The sequence below is a fragment of the Macaca mulatta genome, chromosome 9, assembly GCF_049350105.2.
Source record: "Macaca mulatta isolate MMU2019108-1 chromosome 9, T2T-MMU8v2.0, whole genome shotgun sequence".
Lineage (NCBI taxonomy): Eukaryota > Metazoa > Chordata > Mammalia > Primates > Cercopithecidae > Macaca > Macaca mulatta.
In genome coordinates this window covers 74998827-75023192 of record NC_133414.1, presented here as the reverse complement: position 1 = coordinate 75023192, position 24366 = coordinate 74998827, and the positions used below count along the sequence as shown (strand labels likewise).

The 24366-nt window shown below is 38.2% G+C and overlaps 1 protein-coding gene across 6 annotated transcripts in view; it reads left to right on the top strand.

Moving 5' to 3' along the window:
• ADK (adenosine kinase) overlaps window positions 1-24366 on the top strand; it is a 564565-nt gene that overhangs the window by 450213 nt on the left and 89986 nt on the right. For all 6 annotated transcript variants that reach the window (XM_028853392.2, XM_028853391.2, XM_077945182.1 and 3 more), the window contains 1 exon segment: window positions 1092-1206. In XM_028853392.2, coding sequence (XP_028709225.1) covers window positions 1092-1206 — 115 coding nt within the window.

The following is a 24366-nucleotide window of genomic DNA, read 5'->3' as shown; positions in this document are numbered from 1 at the left end:
ACAAACAATATAAAAATATTTCACTACAGATTGTCATCCCTTTAAAAATACCAGTTTCTGGTGATGTTTGTAACCATTGCAAACCATTGTGACCTGTCTGCTTTGCTTGCCTAAATGTTTCTCTCTCATATATTCTATTTGTTCTCTTATATAGCCTTCATTTATGCCACTCAGCTGTATTTCCCCTCTGATAGGTGTTTCTTTCTCTGTAACTATTTGAAACTTTGCATAGTGATAGAATAAATTAGTTTTGTTAGCAAAGCCCAAAAATATGGACCGTTTTAGAAGCCCACTGAATACAGACATGGATTTTCAAATTATCCAAAATGGTTGAAAAGATGATTCTAAAACTTCTGCCTTTAGCTCAAGAGTTAGGTTTCAAGATTTCAGAAAACTTCAATAAAGATTTTAGTAAAACTTTATGGCCTGTGTGGCGTGAAAAACAGCATCAGGGTTTGACAATTAGTTTGTCATTTTTTAAACTTTATATTTTTTAAAGAAAATTAAGTCTTTGTAGGAAAGGATTAGCATTTCTTTCTCTCAAATCAGTCCTTTGAAAAATTGGCATTATAAGAACTGTATTTTTTCCAAAGTCAGCATAATTTTGTTCTTTAACCCTCTAAAATTATTAAATTTTCCTCTTTATAAAAACCTCTCTTTAATTGGGAATTTGAAAACTGCCTGGATATTTGCTGATATTTAGTCATTATTAATAATTTTTGAAGTATGGTAATAGTTTTATGGTTATGTTTATCATTACCTTTCAAAGATATATACTAAAACATTTATAGATGAAATTATATATAGTTCTTGGGGTTTACTTTAGAATACTCTGAAAAGCAAGTGGATAAGGATATAGGTGAAATAAGATTCATCATACATGTTAAATTTGTGTAGATCATTGATGGGTTCCTTGGAAGTCACTGTGCTATTCTATTTACTTTTGTATATGGCTTAAAAAAAATTTAATGTCTCTTAATAGATATGCAGATCTCTTATTTTGATCAACAGAAGCTAAATTGTTAAACTACTAATAAAGTTTTGTTTTATTTTATTGGTCATGAGAATTTTTTCCTTCCTTCTGTTAATAGACTAAAGACATTAAAGAGATAGCCAAAAAGACACAAGCCCTGCCAAAGATGAACTCAAAGAGGCAGCGAATCGTGATCTTCACCCAAGGGAGAGATGACACTATAATGGCTACAGGTACATGTGGGAAATTTGTGATGAATCTAGTATTACAGAGATTAATCATTTACAAAAGAATTCTGTTTTCTTTCTATTATAATATATACAATATACATGTACAATATATATAAAATAAAATATTTTACTTTAATAAATATTTCTACCCTGTATCTCAGTAGAAAAGATTTCATGTTCAAGAAGATAATTTATTAAAATTTAGTTAAATAAACCACTTGGATATAATTTACTTAGTTATTTTGGGGATTTTGTCAATCAAGAAATATCTTTCCTAAAAAAAAGGATACATTTCATTTATAAAATACCTGCACTAGAGTAAAATAAATTTACTCAATTATGAACAAAAACAATCCAGAACTAAGTTACATTTTCCATTTTTCCTTCAAGAAGAAAATCTCATTTTTTGTTTTATTTTACCATCTATTTTATAGCACTCGTAAAACAGGAATTTCATTTAGTAAGCAAACATGTTATTGATTAAAATGATTAATAGTGTTAATGTGGAGCTACTCACTATTAAAACCAAAATATAAATGTTTTAATTCTGTCTGTACCATTCAGATTAAAACCAATCAGTTGATTAGTTATTATTGTAAACCAGAGCAATTTAGTATTACCTATGTGTTTGTTCAGTACTCTGCTGAACACTGAAATATAAAATAGGAATCTTAAAGACCTAATTGGGAATTAAAATAATATTCATAAAATATAAGTACAAAGTAAAATATAATTATAGTTCTTATCTATTGGTGCAAACTATATGGATTGTATTGACTCAGGAGATCAGTAAATCTTGAAAAAAGATGTTATAGTGAATATGAAGTACATTTGTGTTGAATTAAATATAAAGCCTGAAACAGGTCAAAGATATTTTCTCTCTTTTTTAAAATAAATTTTATTGTTTATATTTGAGGTTTATAACATGATGTTATAGGATAAATAGATACATATAGATCAACTTTCTTATTTCAGAATAGTCAAAAGCAAGATTCAGAGATTTGTTTCAAAAAATACTTGCTTCAAAGTAATTCAGTGAGTGTTAAAGTGAGGGTATAAATGAAATGAGACTGGTAATGAATGAATTGTTGAAGCTAGACAGTGGATATATGGGGGCATCATTATGCTATTATCTCCACTTGTGGATATGTTTTAAATTATCCATAATTAAAACTTTAAAAAAAGAAAGAAAAGTTTTTTTAAAAAAATTTCAAACAAGATTCAGAAATGTTGAATGGCTTTCCCAAGATACATTGATATCCTTGCTAATCCTTAAATTCTAGGAAGGATTTAAAGAAAGGAGGATTTAAAGAAAGTGGGCACAGTGGTTCACACCTGTAACCCTAGCACTTTTGGAAGTCAAGGTGGGAGGATTGCTTGATCCCAGGAGTTGGAGAGCAGCCTTGGTAACAGCAAGACCTAATCTCTAGAAAAAATAATTTTAAAAAAAATTAGCTGAGGGAGTAGTGACACATACCATAGTCCTGGCTACTTGGGAGGCTGATGTAAGAAGATCACTTGAGCCCAGAAGTTCGAGGCTGTGTTGAGCTATGGTCTCTCCACTGCACCCCGGCATGGGTGACAGATCAAGACCCTGTCTCCAAAAAAAAAAAAAAAAAAAAGGACGGAGAGCAATGGAGTCAAAGAGGATCAAGTAAGCAAAGGCACAAGTACTAGCAATATTTTATTGTGGTGGCAGAAAGAACCAGGTTGTTAATTTGTACAAGAGAGAAAAGAAACCATGAAAAGGTATCCCTGCATTGATACAAACTATCTGAATTGCTTTCTTCCTATAGTATAAGGATTATTCCTGTCTTAGCAGTAAACAGTTTAGAAAAGTGAAAAACATGCAGGCTTCTTGTGGGAATTGTAGTACTACCTTCAGATTTACAAAATATTCTTTGGTTGCTCTCTGTGGAGACATTCATTTTAAGTCTTTGTATATTCTAGATATACATACTGTACAAGTGTCTTCCTCATTGTGAATTTGCAGTTCTCCCAAAATTGAAAATTAACCTCCCCATCTTGTGACTGTATTTCCTTGTGAACTCATTTTATTCTTTATTAAATCTATTAAGCCATTCTTAGGAATGCTTGCAAGCTGGAATTTATTTGAGGAAAGACACTGGCTAATCTTTGCTGTTCCTACCATATGAAAATGAACTTAAATTAGAGGATGCACTATATCTGCAATGCATGATAAATACAAGATGGATAGAGAATCTGTTCAGTGGTGTCAGCTACAAAAGCAAACATGATAAATGTTAATGCAGTTTTGAGCCCTGGGATAAGCTATTCAGTGCACAAGCGTAGCTGAATCTCTTTGCTATGTTGTTATTCATTGCAGCCAAATAAATGTCAATAATAAAAGAGAATTAAAGATTTTCATTTCCCAGAGGCAGTCCTCTAATACGGCTTGATCTTTCATTTCATTTGTAATTCGTTCTCATGTCAGGATGCAATCATTCGCCAGGCTCTGGGTGTCATGTTAAGCCATTTAATAATGATTAAGAACATAAAAATGCTTGGCCTGTGGGGCAATTCACAAAAGAGATGCCAATTTGTTATTGTTTTCCCTCCTTTCCTCTTGAATATGGATCAGCTTTTTCCCACCTCCTAGCATTAAAATACTAATGGAAGATAGAGAGGGAAAGTGTCCTTTAATTTACCATAAGTGACATTCCAGAATGGCACAAGGCAGTGCTAACACACATATTAAAAGACTAATTAGGAATCATTGTGCCTTAAACCTATTTTTTTAATTATATTTTAAGTTCTGGGATACATGTGCAGAATGTGCATGTTTGTTACATAGGTATACACGTGCCATGGTGATTTCCTGCATCTATCAACCCATCATCCACATTAGCTATTTCTCCTAATGCTATCCCTCCCCAACCACCACCCCCCACCTCCCGACAGGCCCTGGTGTGTGATGTTGCCCTCCCTGTGTCCGTGTGTTCTCATTGTTCAACTCCTACTTATGAGTGAGAACATGCGGTGTTTGGTTTTCTGTTCCTGTATTAGTTTGCTGAGAATGATGGTTTCCAGCTTCATCCATGTCCCTGCAAAGGACATGAACTCATCCTTTTTATGCCTGCGTAGTATTCCATGGTGTATATGTGCCACATTTTCTTTATCCAGTCTATCATTGATGGGCATTTGGGTTGTTTCCAAGTCTTTGCTATTGTGAATATACGTGTGTATGTGTCTTTATAGCAGAATGATTTATAATCCTTTGGGTATATACCCAGTAATGGGATTGCTGGGTCAAATGGTATTTCTGGTTCTAGATCCTTGAGGAATCGCCACAATGTTTTCCACAATGGTTGAACTAATTTACATCCCACCAACAGTGTAAAAGCATTCCTGTTTCTCCACATCCTCGCCAGCATCTGTTGTTTCCTGACTTTTTAATGATCGCCATTCTAACTGACGTGAGATGGTATCTCATTGTGGTTTTGATTTTCATTTCTCTAATGACCAGGGATGATGAGCTTTTTTTCATGTTTGTTGGCTGCATAAATATCTTCTTTTGAGAAGTGTCTGTTCATATCCTTTGCCGACTTTTTGATGGGGTTGTTTCTTGTAAGTTTGTTTAAGTTCTTTGTAGATTCTGGATATTAGCCATTTGTCAGATGGATAGATTGCAAAAATTTTCTCCCATTCTGTAGGTTGCCTGTTCACTCTGATGATAGTTTCATTTGCTGTGTAGAAGCTCTTTAGTTTAATTAGATCGCACTTGTCAGTATTGGTTTTTGTTGCCATTGCTTTTGGTGTTTTAGTCATGAAGTCTTTGCCCATGCCTATGTCCTGAATGGTATTTCCTAGGTTTTCTTCTAGGGTTTTTATGATTGTTGGTCTTACATTTAAGTCTTTAATCCATCTTGAGTTAATTTTTGTATAAGGTGTAAAGAAGGGGTCCAGTTTCAGTTTTCTGCCTATGGCTAGTCAGTCTTCCCAAAACCATTTATTAAATAGGGAGTCCTTTCCCCATTGTTTGTTTTTGTCAGGTTTCTCAAAGATCAGATGGTTGTAAATGTGCGGCATTATTTCTGAGGCCTCTGTTCTGTTCCATTGATCTATATGTCTGTTTTTGTACCAGTACCATGCTCTTTTGGTTACTGTTGCTTTGTAGTATAGTTTGAAGTCAGGAAGCATGATGCCTCCAGCTTTGTTCTTTTTGCTTAGGATTGTCTTGGCTATACAGGCTCTTTTTTGGTTCCATATGAAATTTATTTTTTTCTAATCCTGTGAAGAAAGTCAGCGGTAGGTTGATGGGGATAGCATTGAATCCGTAAATTACTTTGGGTATTATGGCTATTTTCACAATATTGATTCTTCCTATCCGTGAGCATGGAATGTTTTTCCATTTGTTTGTGTCCTCTCTTATTTCCTTGAGCAGTGGTTTGTAGTTCTCCTTGAAGAGGTCCTTCACATCCCTTGTAAGTTGTATGCTTAGTTATTTTATTCTCTTTGAAGCAATTGTGAATGGGAGTTCACTCATGATTTGGCTCTCTGTCTATTACTGGTGTATAGGAATGCTTGTGATTTTCGCACATTGATTTTGTGTCCTGAGACTTTGCTGAAGTTGCTTATCAGCTTAAGGAGATTTTGGGCTGAGACGATGGGGTTTTCTAAATATGCAGTCATGTCATCTGCAGACAGAGACAATTTGACTTCCTCTCTTCTTATTTGAATACCCTTGATTTCTTTCTCTTGCCTGATTGCCCTGGTCAGAACTTCCAATACTGTCTTGAATAGGAGTGGTGAGATAAGGCACCCTTGTCTTGTGCTGGTTTTCAGAGGCAATCCTTCCAGCTTTTGCCCATTCAGCGTGATATTGGCTGTGGGTTTGTCATAAATAGTTCTTATTATTTTGAGATATGTTCCATCAATACCTATTTTTTTGAGAGTTTTTAGCGTGAGGGAATGTTGAATTTTATCGAAGCCCTTTTCTGCATCTATTGAGATACTCATGTGGCTTTTGTCATTGGTTCTGTTTATATGATGGATTGCGTTTGTTAATTTGTGTATGTTGAACCAGCCTTGCATCCCAGGGATGAAGCCGACTTGATCGTGATGGATAAGCTTTTTGATGTGCTGCTGGATTCAGTTTGCCAGAATTTTATTGAAGACTTTTCCGTCAATGTTCATCAGGGATATTGGCCTGAAATTTTCTTTTTTTGTTGTCTCTGCCAGGTTTTGGTATCAGGATGATGCTGGCCTCATAAAATAAGTTAGAGATGAGTCCCTCTTTTTCTATTGTTTGGAATAGTTTCAGAAGGAATGGTACCAGCTCCTCTTTGTACCTCTGGTAGAATTCAGCTGTGAATCCATCTGCTCCTGGGCTTTTTATTATTTCAGAGCCTGTTATTGGTCTATTCAGGGATTCAACTCCTTCCTGGTTTAGTCTTGGGAGAGTGTATGTGTCCAGGAATTTATCCATTTCTTCTAGATTTTCTAGTTTATTTGTGTAGAGATATTTATAGTATCCTCTGATGGTAGTTTATATTTCTGTGGGATCAGTGGTGATCTCACTTTATCACTTTTTATTATGTCTATTTGATTCTTCTCTCTTTTCTTCTTTATTAGTCTGGCTAGCAGTCTATCTATTTTGTTAACCTTTTCAAAAAACCAACTCCTGGACTCATTGAGTTTTGGAAGGGTTTTTTGTGTCTATCTCCTTCAGTTCTGCTCTGATCTTAGTTATTTCTTGCCTTCTGCTAGGTTTTGAATTTGTTTGCTCTTGCTTCTCTAGTTCTTTTAATTGTGATATTAGGATGTTGATTTTAGATCTTTCCTGCTTTCTCCTGTGGACATTTAGTGCTATAAATGTCCCTCTTAACACTGCTTTAGCTGTGTCCCAGAGATTCTGGTACATTGTGTCTCTGTTCTCATTGGTTTTAAAGAACGTATTTATTTCTGCCTTAATTTCATTATTTACCCAGTAGTCATTCAGGGGCAGATTGTTCAGTTTCCATGCAGTTGTGTGGTTTTGAGTGAATTTCTTAGTCCTGAGTTCTAATATGATTGCACTGTGGTCTGAGAGACTGTTTGTTATGATTTCCATTATTTTGCATGTGCTGAGGAGTGTTTACTTCCAATTATGTGGTCAATTTTAGAATAAGTGTGATGTGGTGCTGAGAAGAATGTATATTCTGTTGATTTGGGGTGGAGAGTTCTGTAGATGTCTGTTAGGTCTGCTTGGCCAGAGCTGAGTTCAAGTCCTGAATATCATTGTTAATTTTCAGTCTCATTGATCTAATATTGACAGTGGGGTGTTAAAATCTCCCACTATTATTGTGTGGAAGTCTAGGTCTCTTTGTAGATCTCTAAGAACTTGCTTTATGAATCTGGGTGCTCCTGTATTGGGTGCATATGTATTTAGGATAGTTCGCTCTTCTTGTTGCATTGATCCCTTCACCCTTATGTAATGCCCTTCTTTGTCTTTTTTGATCTTTGTTGGTTTAAAGTCTGTTTTATCAGAGACTAAGATTACAACCCCTGCTTTTTTTTTGCTTTCCACTTGCTTTGTTAATATTCCTCCATCCCTTTATTTTGAGCCTATGTGCGTCTTTGCACGTGAGATGGCGCTCCTGAATACAGCACACCAATGGGTCTTGACTCTATCCAATTTGCCAGTCTGTGTCTTTTAATTGGGGCATTTAGCCCATTTACATTTAAGGTGACTATATTATTTGTGAATTTGATCCTGTCATTATGATGCTAGCTGGTTATTTTGCCCATTAGTTGATGCAGTTTCTTCATAGTCTTGATGGTCTTTACAATTTGGTATGTTTTTGCAGTGGCTGGTACCAGTTTTTCCTTTCCATATTTAGTGCTTCATTCAGGAGCTCTTGTAAGGCAGGCCTGGTGGTAACAAAATCTCAGCATTTGCTTGTCTGTAAAGGATTTTATTTCTCCTTTGCTTATATAGTTTCTTTGGCTGGATATTAAATTCTGGGTTGAAAATTCTTTTCTTTAAGAATGTTAAATATTGGCCCCCACTCTCTTCTGGCTCATAGGGTTTCTGCAGAGGGATCCACTGTTAGTCTGATGGGCTTCCCTTTGTGGGTAACCCGACCTTTCTCTCTGGCTGCCCTTAACGTTTTTTCTTTCATTTCAATATTGGTGAATCTGAGGATTATGTGTTTTGGGGTCGTTCTTCTCAAGGAGTATCTTTGTGGTGTTCTGTGTATTTCCTGAATGTGAATGTTGGCCTGTCTTGCTAGGTTGGGGAAGCTCTCTTGGATAATATTCTGAAGAGTGTTTTCCAACTTGGTTCCATTCTCCCCATCACTTTCAGGTACACCAATCAAATGTAGGTTTGGTCTTTTCATGTAGTCCCATATTTCTTGGAGGTTTGTTCATTCCTTTCCATTCTTTTTTCTCTAATCTTGTCTTCATGCTTTATTTCGTTTAGTTGATCTTCAATCTCTGATATTCTTTCTTCTGCTTGATCGCTTTGGCTATTGATACTTGTGTATGCTTCACAAAGTGTTCGTGCTGTGTTTTTCAGCTCCATCAGGTCATTTATGTTCTTCTCTAAACTGGTTATTCTAGTTAGCAATTTCTCTAACCTTCTATCAAGGTTCTTAGCTTCCTTGCATTGGGTTAGAACATGCTCCTTTAGCTCGGCGGAGTTTGTTATTACCCACCTTCTGAAGTCTACTTTTGTCAATTTTTCAAACTCATTCTCTGTCCAGTTTTGTTCCCTTGCTGGCGAGGAGTTGTGATCCTTTGGAGGAGAAAAGTCATCCTGGCTTTTGGGATTTTCAGCCTTTTTGCACTAGTTTTTCCTCATCTTCGTGGATTTATCTACCTTTGGTCTTTGATACTGGTGACCTTCGGATGGGTTTTTGTGTGGACATCCTTTTTGTTCTTGTTGGTGCTATTCCTTTCCGTTTGTTAGTTTTCCTTCTAACGGTCAGGCCCCTCTGCTGCAGCTCTGCTGGAGTTTGCTGGATGTCCACTCCAGATCCTGTTTGCCTGGGTATCACCAGCAGAGGCTGCAGAACAGCAAAGATTGCTGCCTGTTCCTTCCTCTGGAAGCTTCGTCCCAGAGAGGCACCTGCCAGATGCCAACCAGAGCTCTCCATTATGAAGGGTCTGTCGACCCTTGTTAGGAGGTATCTCCCAGTCAGGAGGCATTAGGGTCAGGGACACACTTGAGGAGACAGTCTATCGCTTATCAGAGCTCGAGCACTGTGCTGGGAGATTCGCTGCTCTCTTCAGAGCCGGTAGGCAGGAAAGTTTAAGTCTGCTGAAGCTGCGCCCACAGCCGCCCCTTCCCCCAGGTGCTCTGTCCCAGGGAGATGGGAGTTTTATCTGTAAGCCCCTGACTGGGGCTGCTGCCTTTCTTTCAGAGATGCCCTGCCCAGAGAGGAGGAATCTAGAGAGGCAGTCTGGCTACAGCAGCTTTTGTGTCTTTGTTTACACTGTGAGGGGAAAACCACCTACTCAAGCCTCAGTAATGGTGGTCGCTCCCCACCACCACCAAGCTTGAGTGTCCCAGGTCAACTTCAGGCTGCTGTACTGGCAGCAAGAATTTCAAGCCAGTGGATCTTAGCTTGCTGGGCTCGTGGGAGTGGGCTCTGCTGATCTAGACCACTTGGCTCCCTGGCTTTAGCCCCCTTTCCAGGGCAGTGAACAGTTGCGTCTCACTGGCGTTCCACGCGCCACTATGGTATGAACAAGCTCTCCTGCAGCTAGCTCGGTGTCTGCCCAAAGAGCCGCCCAGTTTTGTGCTTGAAACCCAGGGCCCTGGTGGTGTAGGCACCAGAGGGAATCTCCTGGTCTGTGAGTTGTGAAGAACATGGGAAAAGCATAGTATGTGGGCCGGAGTGCACCATTTCTCACGGCACAGTCCCTCATGGCTTCCCTTGACTAGGGGAGGGAGATCCCCGACCCCTTGCACTTCCCTGGTAAGGTGACGCCCCACCCTGCTTCCGCTCGCCCTCCATGGGCTGCATCCACTGTCTAATCAGTCCCAATGAGATGAGCCAAGTCTCTCAGTTGGAAATGTAGAAATTACACGCCTTCTACGTTGATCTTGCTGGGAGGTGCAGACCAAAGCTGTTCCTATTCAGCCATCTTGCCAGCTACCCAAACCTATTTTTAAATGATCACACTGTTAAGTTTGCAGTACTTAGCGATAATGTATCAAAATATTTCCTTGGAATTTTATTCTACAGACCTATCTCCTTTTGAGATATGATATCTATAAACTACTTTCTCTTATTTTATAAATTTAATTCTTTAAATTGCCAGTGAATCTAAAGTATTTTCCACTCACCTGTTTTATGGGTCATACCTCTTTCAGATTGAGTTTCCATCTACCCTAGAGGTTCTGTCACATACCAATCATTGTTTCAGTCCTTGCAGGTTAATTGAGTTCCAAAAAAATTTTCAAGGGAGTGCTGGACACTGAAGAATATTAAGAGTAACAGGCTGGGCAATTCCACAGCTGAGTATATGTCCAAAATAATTGAAGCAGGAACCTAAACAGATATATGTCCACCCATCTTCATAGCAGCATTATTCACAATAACCAAAACGTAGAAGCAATCCAAGTATCCATCAACAGATGAACAGATAAATAAAAATTGATATATACATACAAAGGAATATTATTCAGCTTTAAAAAAAGAAGGAAATCCTAACATGTACTGCAACATGAATGAACCTTGAAGACCTTACGCTAAGTGAAATAAGCCAGACACAATGGCATAATTACTGTGTGATTCCATTTATGTGACATACCTAGAGTAGTTAGCTTTATAGACAAAGTAGAATAATGGTAGCCAGGGGCTTAGGGAGGGGTGAATGGGAAGTTATTGTTTAATGGATAAAAAGTTTCAGTTTTGCAGGATGAAAAAGTTGTAAAGATGGGTAGTGATAATTGCACAATAATATGAACGTACAATGGCACTGAGCTGTATATTCAACAATGCTTAAAATGGTAAATTTTATGTATATTTTTATTTTTTAAGCTTATTTTTCAATTTTACAAAATTAAACATAACCTAAAGAGTAAGATGCTGGTGATGAAGGTAGAAAAGATGACTGTTCATTTTGATCCTCTTTATAAATGTTGAATGAATTTGTTGAATTACATGGCGGTCAGGTGAAGGAAATCATTTCTGCATTTATAAACTGGAAAAACTAACAATGTTCTTTATCTGTCGGAGAGCAACTACTAATGAGATCTTCATACAATAACACCTTATTATATTAAGCATTGTAGTAAAAAAGTAAATATATATTTATACGCATGTAAATACATAGATAGTGCTTTACAGAAAGTTTAAACTTCCCCAAGTTTCTATACTAAATAAATCACCAAAAATTGGAGAAAGCAATACGACTTTTGTTCTGAACTGGAAATAATGTGTTTCCAATTAAATAGGTTCTCTGAAAAATAAATTGTAGATTTTTCTATTTTGTTTGTTTGTTTTAAGACAGGGCCTCGCTCTGTCGCCCAAGCTGGAGTACAATCATGGCTCACTACAACCTCAGCCAGGCTCAAGCAATCCTCTCTTCCCAACCTCCTAAGTAGCCGGGTCTACAGGCGCATACCACCCTGCCCAGCTAATTTTTTTTGTATTTTTTCTTTGGTGGAGAATGGGTTTTGCCATGTTGCCCAGGCTAGTCTCAAACTCTTGAGCTCAAGTAATCTGCCTTCCTAGGCCTCCCTCCTAAAATGCTAGGATTATAGGCGTGAGCCACCACACCCGACCTAAATTGTAGACTTTTCTGAACACTCAGAATTCTTGTTTGAATTGTAATTTTTCACAAAGGGAGAAAATGTACTAAGTCAGATATTTTCAACTGGAAGACTGGTGCTATCACATCAAAATCACCTAGTGAGTTTTTGGTAAATACAGTCCTACCTTCTTCTTCTTTTTTTTTTTTTTTTTTTTAATTTTAGAATTAGGGGAGGGTGCGATACTTTTTCAGGGTTGTTACATGGATATATTACATAAGGCTGGGGTTTGGGCTTCTACTGAACCCATCACCCAAATAGTGAATACAGTACCCAATAGGTAGTTTTTCAACTCACCCCCACCCACTTCCTGCCTCCCCCTTTATGTCCATGTATACCCATTGTTTACCTCCCACTTATACGTGAGAGTGTGGAGCATTTGGTTTTCTGTTTCTGTGTTAATTCACTTTGGATAATGTCCTCTGGCTGCATCCATGCTGCTGCAGAGGACATTATTTCCTTCTTTGTTATGGCTGCATAGTATCCCATGATGTATATGTACCACACTTTCTTTATCCAGTCCACTGTTGATGGACACTTAGGTTGATTCCATGACTTTGGCATTATGAGTAGTGATGTAATAAACATAAGAGTGCCGGTATCTTTTTGGCAGAACAATTTCTTTTCCTTTGGGTAGATACCCAGTAGTGGGGTTGTTGGATTGAATGGTAATCCTGTTTTTAGTTCTTTAAGGAAGTTCCAAACTGCTTTCCACAGGGGCCGAACTAACTTACATTCCCACCAACAGTATGTGTTTCCTTTTCTCTGTATCCTCGCCAACATGTAATTTTTTAACTTTTTAATAATAGCTGTGCTAACTAATGTGATGATATCTCATTGTGGTTTTAATTTGCATTTCTCTGATTATTAGTGATGTGGAACATTTTTCATATGTTTGTTGGCTGCTTGTATGTCCCATTTTTAAAATTTTTATTTATTTATTTGTGTTTTATAGAGAAAGGGTCTTGCTATATTGCTCAGGCTGATCTCATACTTCTTCCTCCTGCCTCAGCCATCCAAAGTGCTGAGATTACAGACGTGAGCCACCATGCCCAGCTGTATGTCTTACTTTGAGAAGTGTTTGTTCATGTCCCTTGCTTACCTTTTTTTTTTTTTTTTTTTTTGAGACGGAGTCTCACTCTGTGGCCCGGGCTGGAGTGCAGTGGTGCGATCTCGGCTCACTGCAAGCTTCGCCTCCCGGGTTCATGCCATTCTCCTGCCTCAGCCTCCCGAGTAGCTGGGACTACAGGCGCCCGCCACCTCGCCCAGCTAGTTTTTTGTATTTTTTAGTAGAGACGGGGTTTCACTGGGTTAGCCAGGATGGTCTCGATCTCCTGACCTCGGGATCCGCCCGTCTCGGCCTCCCAAAGTGCTGGGATTACAGGCTTGAGCCACCGCGCCCGGCCCCTTGCTTACTTTTTAAATGGAGTTATTTGGGTTTTTCTTGTTAATTTGTTTAGGTTCCTTATAGATTCTGGATATTAGTCCTTTGTTGGTTGCATAGTTTGCAAATATTTTCTCCCATTCTGTAGGTTGTCTGTTTACTTTGTTGATAGTTTCTTTTGTTGTGCAGAAACTCTTAAGTTACAATCGTCAATTTTATTTTTGTTGCATTTGCTTTTGAGATCTTAGTCGTAAATTATTTGCCTAGGCCTATGTGCAGAATAGTTTCTCCTAGGTTCTTTCTAGGATTTTTATAGTTTGAGGTTTTATGTGTAAGTTCTTTAATCTATCTTGAGTTAATTTTTGTATATGGTGAGAGGTGTAGGAGTCCAGTTTCATTATTCTGCATATGGCTAGCCAGTTTTCCCAACATCATTTATTGAATTGAGTGTCCTTTCCTCACTGTTTATTTTTGTTGACTTTGTTTAAGATCAGTTGGTTGTAGGTATGTGGCTTTATTTCTGGGTTGGTTCTCTATTTTGTTCCATTGATCTATGTGTCTATTTTTGTGCCAATACCATGCTATTTTGGTTACTATACCCTAGTAGTATACTTTGAAGTCAGGTAATGTGATGCCTCTGGCTTCGTTTTTTGCTTAGGATGGCTTTGGCTATTCAGCTGCCCTGCCTTCTTAAAAGCACCTTTCCCTCAATCTGATGCAACCCTGTGAGGAGTATTAGAAAATACATCTTCAAGGAGATGTTTGAGAATGCGGGCAGTACAGTCTGGGGCAAGGGGAGTGTAGGATTGTGTATGGTTGAAAATGTTCCCTTCGGTGATACAGCAATGCTGTCTATCCTCCACCTGTCACTTTGAGAATCACTGGATTAGATGATTTAATAATGCTGCAAGTTCCGTGATCTGGTGGAATAACGAAAACAGAACCTTTTAACAGCTAAGAGTCTAGTTCTTCAATAACTCAGGCCTTGGGAAATGCTTCTTTTTTCGATCCCTCAAAATCTATCTACACTTACAGGCAATATACAGTTTACTTTAAATAGTCTCCTACCTTTGAGGTGCTTATAATTTAACATAGTTATATCCCAATGCTCTTTGTCATTTTATTTTAAGTAAATGGGGGTATTGATGTTACTTGTCTTCCTGTTCCTGAGTCCTTAAAGAAACGTGTTACCTCATCTGCTAGTTAAGTTTTCATGTTCTATGAAAACACTGTATGCTGCCCATTACTCTGCAAGAAAAGGTCAGTGTGATTTGCAATTCTGGTAGACATAAAGTTCAGAAAATGTGCATTAGAAAATGCAAACTCTAAAGGAAAACAATCTCAGCACAGAAGAATAATGTCAGCACATGATCCCAACTCAAAATATTAGTATAAATCATTTTTGAAATGTCTCTACTACAGCCAAATCAATTTTAAATGATAATCTTGTTGGCATAGGTTGGTGATGGTAAGGATAGAATAAATGAAGTGGCATTCTTTTAAAATGTCTTGTATGGCATTCATAGAAAAAAGTTCTTACCAGGTAAGACTTAATAGAGAAAATATATTTCTTACCTATGAATGTAAGTTACTAAGTTATTAGCTCATGTTCCATTTTTAGATTATTGTAATCACAAAAGATAAATTTCTTTAATTAATAGATTAAAAATAATTTAGAATAACATGTGGAACTGTCACATTTTTCACAAAGTAGTATCTTTGAGATGTGGTTCATTTTGTTCAGTGATCTCAGGCCTGAAGAAATGAGACTTCTTTCAACTCCCACCTTTTTATTGAAAAGGACCCTGCTAGAAGGCAAAATAAGAGGCAGCCTATCCTAAACAGATAAAAACCCTATTATAGCACTGATTTCGGGAGGGATGTTTAAGTCAGATTTGTTGAGATACAGATTACATATAGTAAAATCCACAAATATGTTACTAAGTAACACATAACAACCACCACAGACTGTAGACCACCTTGTACAGTTTGTATTGAAGTATAATATGCATACAAAATTGATACAACTTTTCATTAAGTGGATGGACCTGTGTAGCTATAACCACATCAGGAAATACAATACTTATAGCACTTTAGAAGCTTCTCCTTGTGCCCCCTCCTAATCATTATCCCCACCGAAGGTAACCATTGTCTTAGCTTCTACTACTGACAATTAGCTTTGCCTGTTTTTGAAATGGAACCACGCAGTATGTAGACTTTATCTGCTCTGTCTCCATCCATTTTTGTGCACCTTCTTACTTTTTGACAACATAAGATCCCCCAGGCTCATGTTGTATTTTCTCCACTTCAGTCCTATAATCAACGATTTCTCCACAGAACCCTGATTCCCTTTATTGAAGAATGGTTTTTAGAAACCTGTAACTGTGCTCTAGATATGCTCTTTGTTCCCTGAGTGTCTTTCCTTCTAGGCCCTCTTAGCAAACAAAACTTGGCAATAACCTATGTATACTCACTCATCTATATTTATGTCTATATCTGTATATTTATATATTTTTAAAACGTGGAGTCATACTGATAAATTTTATTTCAGTCCAGCAACACAAGGTTCATTCTAGCCTTCATTCTTCCTTTTTTACTTCTTCCTTTGACATTGAAAATTCTGGCTCTCATTATCTAAAATGTATTTACTTATTTGTTTTATCCTAAAGCAGTTTTGAATTGCTCACCCATACCCTTGTATGAGAAAGAGATTTACCCTTTAGAATATAGTATTTGCTTACAGTTCTTTTTTTCTGTAGCCCAGTAGTGTCCAGTCAATATATAGTTATCCAAAATAAATTAGCTCTTTTACTTCATCCACTCATTGTGGTTACATTATTCATTTGTAATAGAGGTAGGGTCATTTGTTAAGAGTATTCCATTTTGGTTTCTTTTCACATCCTGATTGGGGTTTTATTTTCTCAATAAATAAAATTCACTTTTTGTAGTGTCAAGTTCTGTGGGTTTTGACAAATGCAGAAGATCATGTACCACCACCATAGTCATGATACCAAAGAGTTACATTTTTTAGTTCCAGATTTGCAAGGTTGGTACCAATATACACTCCCCCAATTTTATGAGACAGCGCTAATTGTTCCACATCTCTACCAGTATTTGCTACTATCCATCTTTTTAATTTTAGCCATTCTGATGAGTATATAATAGACCTCATAATGATTTTGATTGGAATTTTTCTGATTTGTAGTGAGATGGAGCTCCTTTTCATTTGCTTACTGGCATTTGGTTTTTTGTGGGTAGTTTTGTTTTGTGTTGTTTTGTTTTTTGAGATGGAGCCTCACTCTGTCACCCAGGCTGGAATGCAGTGGCACGATCTTGGCTCACTGCAATCTCCACCTCCTGGGTTCAAGCGATTCCCTTGCCTCGGCCTCCCGAGTAGTTGGGACTACAGGCACCTGCCATCACGCCCGGCTCTTTTTTTTTATTTTTAGTAGAGACAGGGGTTCCACCATGTTGGCCACACTAGTCTTGAACCCCTGACCGCAAGTGATCCACCCGCCTCGGCCTCCCAAAGTGCTGGGATAACAGGCATGAGCCACTGTGCCCGGACTTGCTTACTGGCATTTGGATATCTTCTTTGATGGTATTGCTGTTGGAGTCTTTTGCCCATATTGAGTTGTCTTATTGATTTAGAATTCTTTTTACAGCCTGTATGCAAGTCTTTTGTTAGATAAATGTATTGTAGATATATCCTGCTACTCTGTGACTTGCCTTTTCACTCTTCATGGTATCTTCTGATAAACAAAAGTTCTTGATTTTAATATAGTACAATTCATAATGTTTTCCCCTTATGATTAGTGCTTCTCATATCCCTTTAAAGAAAATCATAGCATATCTCAAACTTGTGAAGATATTCTTCTGTTGTTTTTTTTCTAAAACTTCTTTTCTTTTACTTTTTTCAACTAGCACAATTCAACTAAGATTAATTTATATATATATAAGGTATAGGATAGGGAGAATGATTCATTTATTTTGCCCATATGAATAACCGATTGACCCAACATCATTCATGGACAGGAATATCCTTTCCCTAACTGCATTACATTGACACCTTTGTCGTGTTTCAGATGACCTTATATCAGTGAGTCTTTTTCTAGGCTATTTCATTGTCCTCATTCTCTATCCTTTACCAATTGCACACTCTCCTGATAGCTTAGGTTTATAATCAGTCTTTTTATCTGGCAATGTCAGTCTTCTGAGTTTTTTATTATTCAAGATTATCCTGGCTTTTCTTGGCTCTTTGCATTTCTACTTAAATTCTAGAACTGGCCTGTTAATTGTCACCAAAGAAATTTTTTTTTAAATTCCTTTCTAGAATTTTTCCAAGTCAATTTGGAGAGAACTTATTTCTTTACAGTATTTTGTCTTCCAATCCATATTTTCCTCTATTTATGCAGTCTTTAATTTTTCTCAGGATTTTTTTTTCTTTTCAGTGTAAAGGTCTTGTATATCTTTTTTTTATCATCATACCTTTATTTATTTATTTATTTATTATTATTATACTTTAAGTTCTAGGGTACATGTGCATAACGTGCAGGTTTGTTACATAAGTATACTTGTGCCATGTTGGTGTGCTGCACCCATCAACTCTTCAGCACCCATCAACTCATCATTTACATCAGGTATAACTCCCAATGCAATCCCTTCCCCCTCCCCCCTCCCCATAATAGGCCCCAGTGTGTGATGTTCCCCTTCCCGAGTCCAAGTGATCTCACTGTTCAGTTCCCACCTATGAGTGAGAACATGCGGTGTTTGGTTTTCTGTTCTAGCGATAGTTTGCTGAGAATGATGGTTTCCAGCTGCATCCATGTCCCTACAAAGGACACGAACTCATCCTTTTTTATGGCTGCATAGTATTCCATGGTGTATATGTGCCACATTTTCTTAATCCAGTCTGTCACTGATGGACATTTGGGTTGATTCCAAGTCTTTGCTATTGGGAATAGTGCCGCAATGGGCATACGTGTGCATGTGTCTTTATAGCAGCATGATTTATAATCTTTTGGATATATATCCAGTAATGGGATGGCTGGGTCATATGATACTTCTAGTTCTAGATACTTGAGGAATCGCCATACTGTTTTCCATAATGGTTGAACTAGTTTACAATCTCACCAACAGTGTAAAAGTGTTCCTATTTCTCCACATCCTCTCCAGCACCTGTTGTTTCCTGACTTTTTAACGATTGCCATTCTAACTGGTGTGAGATGGTATCTCATTGTGGTTTTGATTTGCATTTCTCTGATGGCCAGTGATGACGAGCATTTTTTCATGTATCTGTTGGCTGTATGCATGTCTTCTTTTGAGAAATGTCTGTTCATATCCTTTGCCCACTTTTTGATGGGGTTGTTTGTTTTTTTCTTGTAAATTTGTTTGAGTTCTTTGTAGGTTCTGGATATTAGCCCTTTGTCAGATGAGTAGATTGCAAAAATGTTCTCCCATTCTGTAGGTTGCCTGTTCACTCTGATGGTAGTTTCTTTTGCTGTGCAGAAGCTCTGTAGTTTAATTAGATCCCATTTGTCAATTTTGGCTTTGCTTTTGGTGTTTTAGACATGAAGTCCTTGCCCATGCCCATGTCCTGAATGGTATTGCCTAGGTTTTCTTCTAGGGTTTTTATGGTATTAGGTCTAACATTTAAGTCTCTAATCCATCTTGAATTAATTTTTGTATAAGGAGTAAGGAAAGGACCCAGTTTCAGCTTTCTACTTATGGCTAGCCACTTTTCCCAGCACCATTTATTAAATAGGGAATCCTTTCCCCATTTCTTGTTTCTCTCAGGTTTGTCAAAGATCAGATGGCTGTAGATGTGTGATATTATTTCTGAGGACTCTGTTCTGTTCCATTGGTCTATATATCTGTTTTGGTAACAGTATCATGCTGTTTTGGTTACTGTAGCCTTGTAGTATAGTTTGAAGTCAGGTAGCATGATGCCTCCAGCTTTGTTCTTTTGACTAAGGATTGTCTTGGCAATGTGGGGTCTTTTTTGGTTCCATATGAACTTTAAAGCAGTTTTTTCCAATTCTGTGAAGAAACTCATTGGTAGCTTGATGGGGATAGCACTGAATCTATAAATTACCTTGGGCAGTATGGCCATTTTCATGATATTGATTTTTCCTATCCATGAGCATGGTATGTTCTTCCATTTGTTTGTGTCCTCTTTTATTTCACTGAGCAGTGGTTTGTAGTTCTCCTTGAAGAGGTCCTTTACATCCCTTGTAAGTTGGATTCCTAGGTATTTTATTCTCTTTGAAGCAATTGTGAATGGAAGTTCATTCATGATTTGGCTCTCTGTTTGTTACTGATGTATAAGAATGCTTGTGATTTTTGCACATTAATTTTGTATCCTGAGTCTTTGCTGAAGTTGCTTATCAGCTTAAGGAGATTTTGGGCTGAGACAATGGGGTTTTCTAAATATACAATCATGTCATCTACAAACAGGGACAATTTGACTTCTTTTCCTAACTGAATACCCTTGATTTCTTTCTCTTGCCTGATTGCCCTAGCCAGAACTTCCAACACTATGTTGAATAGGAGTGGTGAGAGAGGGCATCCCTGTCTTGTGCCAGTTTTCAAAGGGAATGCTTCCAGCTTTTGCCCATTCAATATGATATTGGCTGTGGGTTTGTCATAAATAGCTCTTATTATTTTGAGATATGTTCCATCAATACCGAATTTATTGAGAGTTTTTAGCATGAAGGGCTGTTGAATTTTGTCAAAGGCCTTTTCTGCATTTATTGAGATAATCATGTGGTTTTTGTCTTTGGTTCTGTTTATATGCTGGATTACGTTTATTGATTTGTGTATGTTGAACCAGCCTGCATCAAGGGATGAAGCCCACTTGATCATGGTGGATAAGCTCTTTGATGTGCTGCTGGATTCAGTTTGCCAGTATTTTATTGAGGATTTTTGCATCGATGTTCATCAGGGATATTGGTCTAAAATTCTCTTTTTTTGTTGCGTCTCTGCCAGGCTTTTGGTATTGGGATGATGTTGGCCTCATAAAATGAGTTAGGGAGGATTCCCTCTTTTTCTGTTGATTGGAATAGTTTCAGAAGGAATGGTACCAGCTCCTCCTTGTACCTCTGGTAGAATTGAGCTGTGAATCCATCTGGTCTTGGACTTTTTTTGGTTGGTAGGCTATTAATTATTGCCTCAATTTCAGAGCCTGGTATTGGTCTATTCAGGGATTCAGCTTCTTCCTAGTTTAGTCTTGGGAGAGTGTAAGTGTCCAGGAAATTATCCATTTCCTCTAGATTTTCTAGTTTATTTGCATAGAGGTGTTTATAGTATTCTCTGATGGTAGTGTGTATTTCTGTGGGGTCAGTGATGATATCCCCTTTATCATTTTTTATTGCATCTATTTGATTCTTTTCTCTTTTCTTCTTTATTAGTCTTGCTAGCGGTCTATCAATTTTGTTGATTTTTTCAAAAAACCAACTCCTGGATTCATTGATTTTTTTAGAGGGTTTTTTGTGTCTCTATCTCCTTCAGTTCTGCTCTGATCTTGTAATTTCTTGCCTTCTGCTAGCTTTTGAATGTGTTTGCTCTTGCTTCTCTAGTTCTTTTAATTGCGATGTTAGAGTGTCAATTTTAGATCTTTCCAGCTTTCTCTTGTGGGCATTTAGTGCTATAAATTTCCCTCTACACACTGCTTTAAATGTGTCCCAGAGATTTTGGTATGTTATATCTTTGTTCTCATTGGTTTCAAAGAACATCTTTATTTCTGCCTTCATTTCGTTATGTACCCAGTAGTCATTCAGGAGCAGGTTGTTCAGTTTCCATATAGTTGAGTGGTTTTGATTGAGTTTCTTAGTCCTGAGTTCTAGTTTGATTGCACTGTGGTCTGAGAGACAGTTTGTTGTAATTTCTGTTCTTTTACATTTGCTGAGGAGTGCTTTACTTCCAATTATGTGGTCAATTTTGGAATAAGTGCGATGTGGTGCTGAGAAGAATGTATATTCTGTTGATTTGGGGTGGAGAGTTCTGTAGATGTCTATTAGGTCTGCTTGGTGCAGAGGTGAGTTCAATTCCTGGATATCCTTGTTAACTTTCTGTCTCGTTGATCTATCTAATGTTGACAGTGGGGTGTTGAAGTCTCCCGTTATTATTGTATGGGAGTCTAAGTCCCTTTGTAAGTCTCTAAGGACTTGCTTTATGAATCTGGGTGCTCCTGTATTGGGTGCATATATGTTTAGGATAGTTAGCTCTTCCTGTTGAATTGATCCCTTTACCATTATGTAATGGCCTTCTTTGTCTCTTTTGATCTTTGATGGTTTAAAGTCTGTTTTATCAGAGACTAGGATTGCAACCCCTGCTTTTTTTTGTTCTCCATTTGCTTGGTAGATCTTCCTCCATCCCTTTATTTTGAGCCTATGTGTGTCTCTGCATGTGAGATGGGTCTCCTGAATACAGCAGACTGATGGGTCTTGACTCTTTATCCAATTTGCCAGTCTGTGTCTTTTAATTGGACCATTTAGTCCATTTACATTTAAGGTTAATATTGTTATGTGTGAACTTGATCCTGTCATTATGATATTAACTGATTATTTTGCTCGTTAGTTGATGCAGTTTCTTCCTAGCCTAAATGGTCTTTACATTTTGGCATGTTTTTGCAATGGCTGGTACTGGTTGTTCCTTTCCATGTTTAGTGCTTCCTTCAGGGTCTCTTGTAAGGCAGGCCTGGTGGTGACAAAATCTCTAAGCATTTGCTTATCTGTAAAGGATTTTATTTCTCCTTCACTTATGAAACTTAATTTGGCTGGATATGAAATTCTGGGTTTAAAATTCTTTTCTTTAAGAATGTTAAATATTGGCCCCCACTCTCTTCTGGCTTGTAGAGTTTCTGCTGAGAGATCTGCTGTTAGTTTGATGGGCTTCTTTGTGGGTAACCCGACCTTTCTCTCTGGCTGCCCTTAACAGTTTTTCCTTCATTTCAACTTTGGTGAATCTGACAATTATGTGTCTTGGAGTCGCTCTTCTGTGGAGTGTCTTTGTGGCGTTCTCTGTATTTCCTGAATTTGAATGTTGGCCTGCCTTACTAATTTAGGGAAGTTCTCCTGGATGATACCCTGAAGAGTGTTTTCCAACTTGGTTCCATTTTCCCCCTCACTTTCAAGCACCCCAATCAGACGTATATTTGATCTTTTCACATAATCCCATACTTCTTGAAGGCTTTGTTCATTTCTTTTTCCTCTTTTTTCTTTAGACTTCTCTTCTTGCTTCATTTCATTCATTTGATCCTCAATCGCTAATACTCTTTCTTCCAGTCGATCAAGTCAGTTACTGAAGCTTGTGCATTTGTCACGTATTTCTCATGTCATGGTTTTTATCTCTGTCCGTTCGTTTATGGCCTTCTCTGCATTGATTATTCTAGTTATCCATTCTTTCTTCCATTATTTTTTCAAGATTTTTAGTTTCTTTGCTCTGGGTACGTAATTCCTCCTTTAGCTCTGAGAAGTTTGATGGACTGAAGCCTTCTTCTCTCAACTCGTCAAAGTCATTCTCCATCCAGCTTTGATCCGTTGCTGGTGATGAGCTACGTTCCTTTGGAGGGGGAGATGCGCTCTTATTTTTTTAATTTCCAGCTTTTCTGCCCTGCTTTTTCCCCATCTTTGTGGTTTTATCTGCCTTTGGTCTTTGATGATGGTGATGTACTGATGGGGTTTTGGTGTGGGTGTCCTTCCTGTTTGTTAGTTTTCCTTCTAACAGTCAGGACCCTCAGCTGTAGGTCTATTGGAGATTGCTTGAGGTCCACTCCAGACCCTTTTTGCCTGGGTATCAGCAGCAGAGGCTGCAGAAGATAGAATATTGCTGAACAGCAAGTGTACCTGTTTGATTCTTTCTTTGGAAGCTTCGTCTCAGGGGTGTACCCCGCCATGTGAGGTGTGAGGTGTCGGTCTGCCCCTAGTGGGGGATGTCTCCCAGTTAGGCTACTCAGAGGTCAGGGACCCACTTGAGCAGGCAGTCTGTCCATTCTCAGATCTCAACCTCTGTGTTGGGAGATCCACTGCTCTCTTCAAAGCTGTCAGACAGGGTCGTCTGCGTCTGCAGAGGTTTCTGCTGCTTTTTGTTGTTGTTGTTTAGCTGTGCCCTGTCCCCAGAGGTGGAATCTACAGAGACAGTCTTGAGCTGCTGTGGGCTCCACCCAGTTCGAGCTTCCCAGCAGCTTTGTTTACCTACTTAAGCCTCAGCAATGGCAGGCGCCCCTCCCCCAGCCTTGCTGCTGCCTTACAGTTAGATCTCAGACTGCTGTGCTAGCAATGAGGGAGGCTCCATGGGCGTGGGACCCTCCCAGCCAGGTGTGGGATATAATCTCCTGGTGTGCCGTTTGCTAAGACCCTTGGTAAAGCACAGTATTGGAGTGGGAGTTACCCGATTTTCCAGGTGTTGTGTGTCTCAGTTCCCTTGGCTAGGAAAAGGGATTCCCTTGCCCCTTGCCCCTTGTGCTCCCCGGGTGAGGCGGTGCCTCACCCTGCTTCAGCTCTCGTCGGGCTGCAGCAGTTGACCAGCACCGATTGTCCAGCACTCCCTAGTGAGATGAACCCGTTACCTCAGTTGAAAATGCAGAAATCACCCGTCTTCTGTGTTGCTCGCTCTGGGAGCTGTTCCTATTTGGCCATCTTGCTCCGCCCCCCAGGTCTTGTATATCTTTTGTAAGATTCTTAGGTTTTCAATGCTATCTATTTTTAAATGGCATCCTTTTAGGTTTCTATTTGTTTTTTACTGGTATATAGATTTTTAAATAATGACCTTTTTTCACATATTAACTGTAATAACATATCAGATAATTATTTTGGATTTTCTATACATAGAATTACACCATCTGTGAGTAAAGATAGTTGCATTTCTACTTTTCCAATTCTCGTACAGCACTTTTTTTTCTTGCTACACTAGTTAGCACAGTAAGACATGTAGAATACAAGTAAATTGAAATGGTTATAGTGAGCACCTTTGTCTTATTCCCAATATCAGTTGAAAAACCTTCAGTATTTTA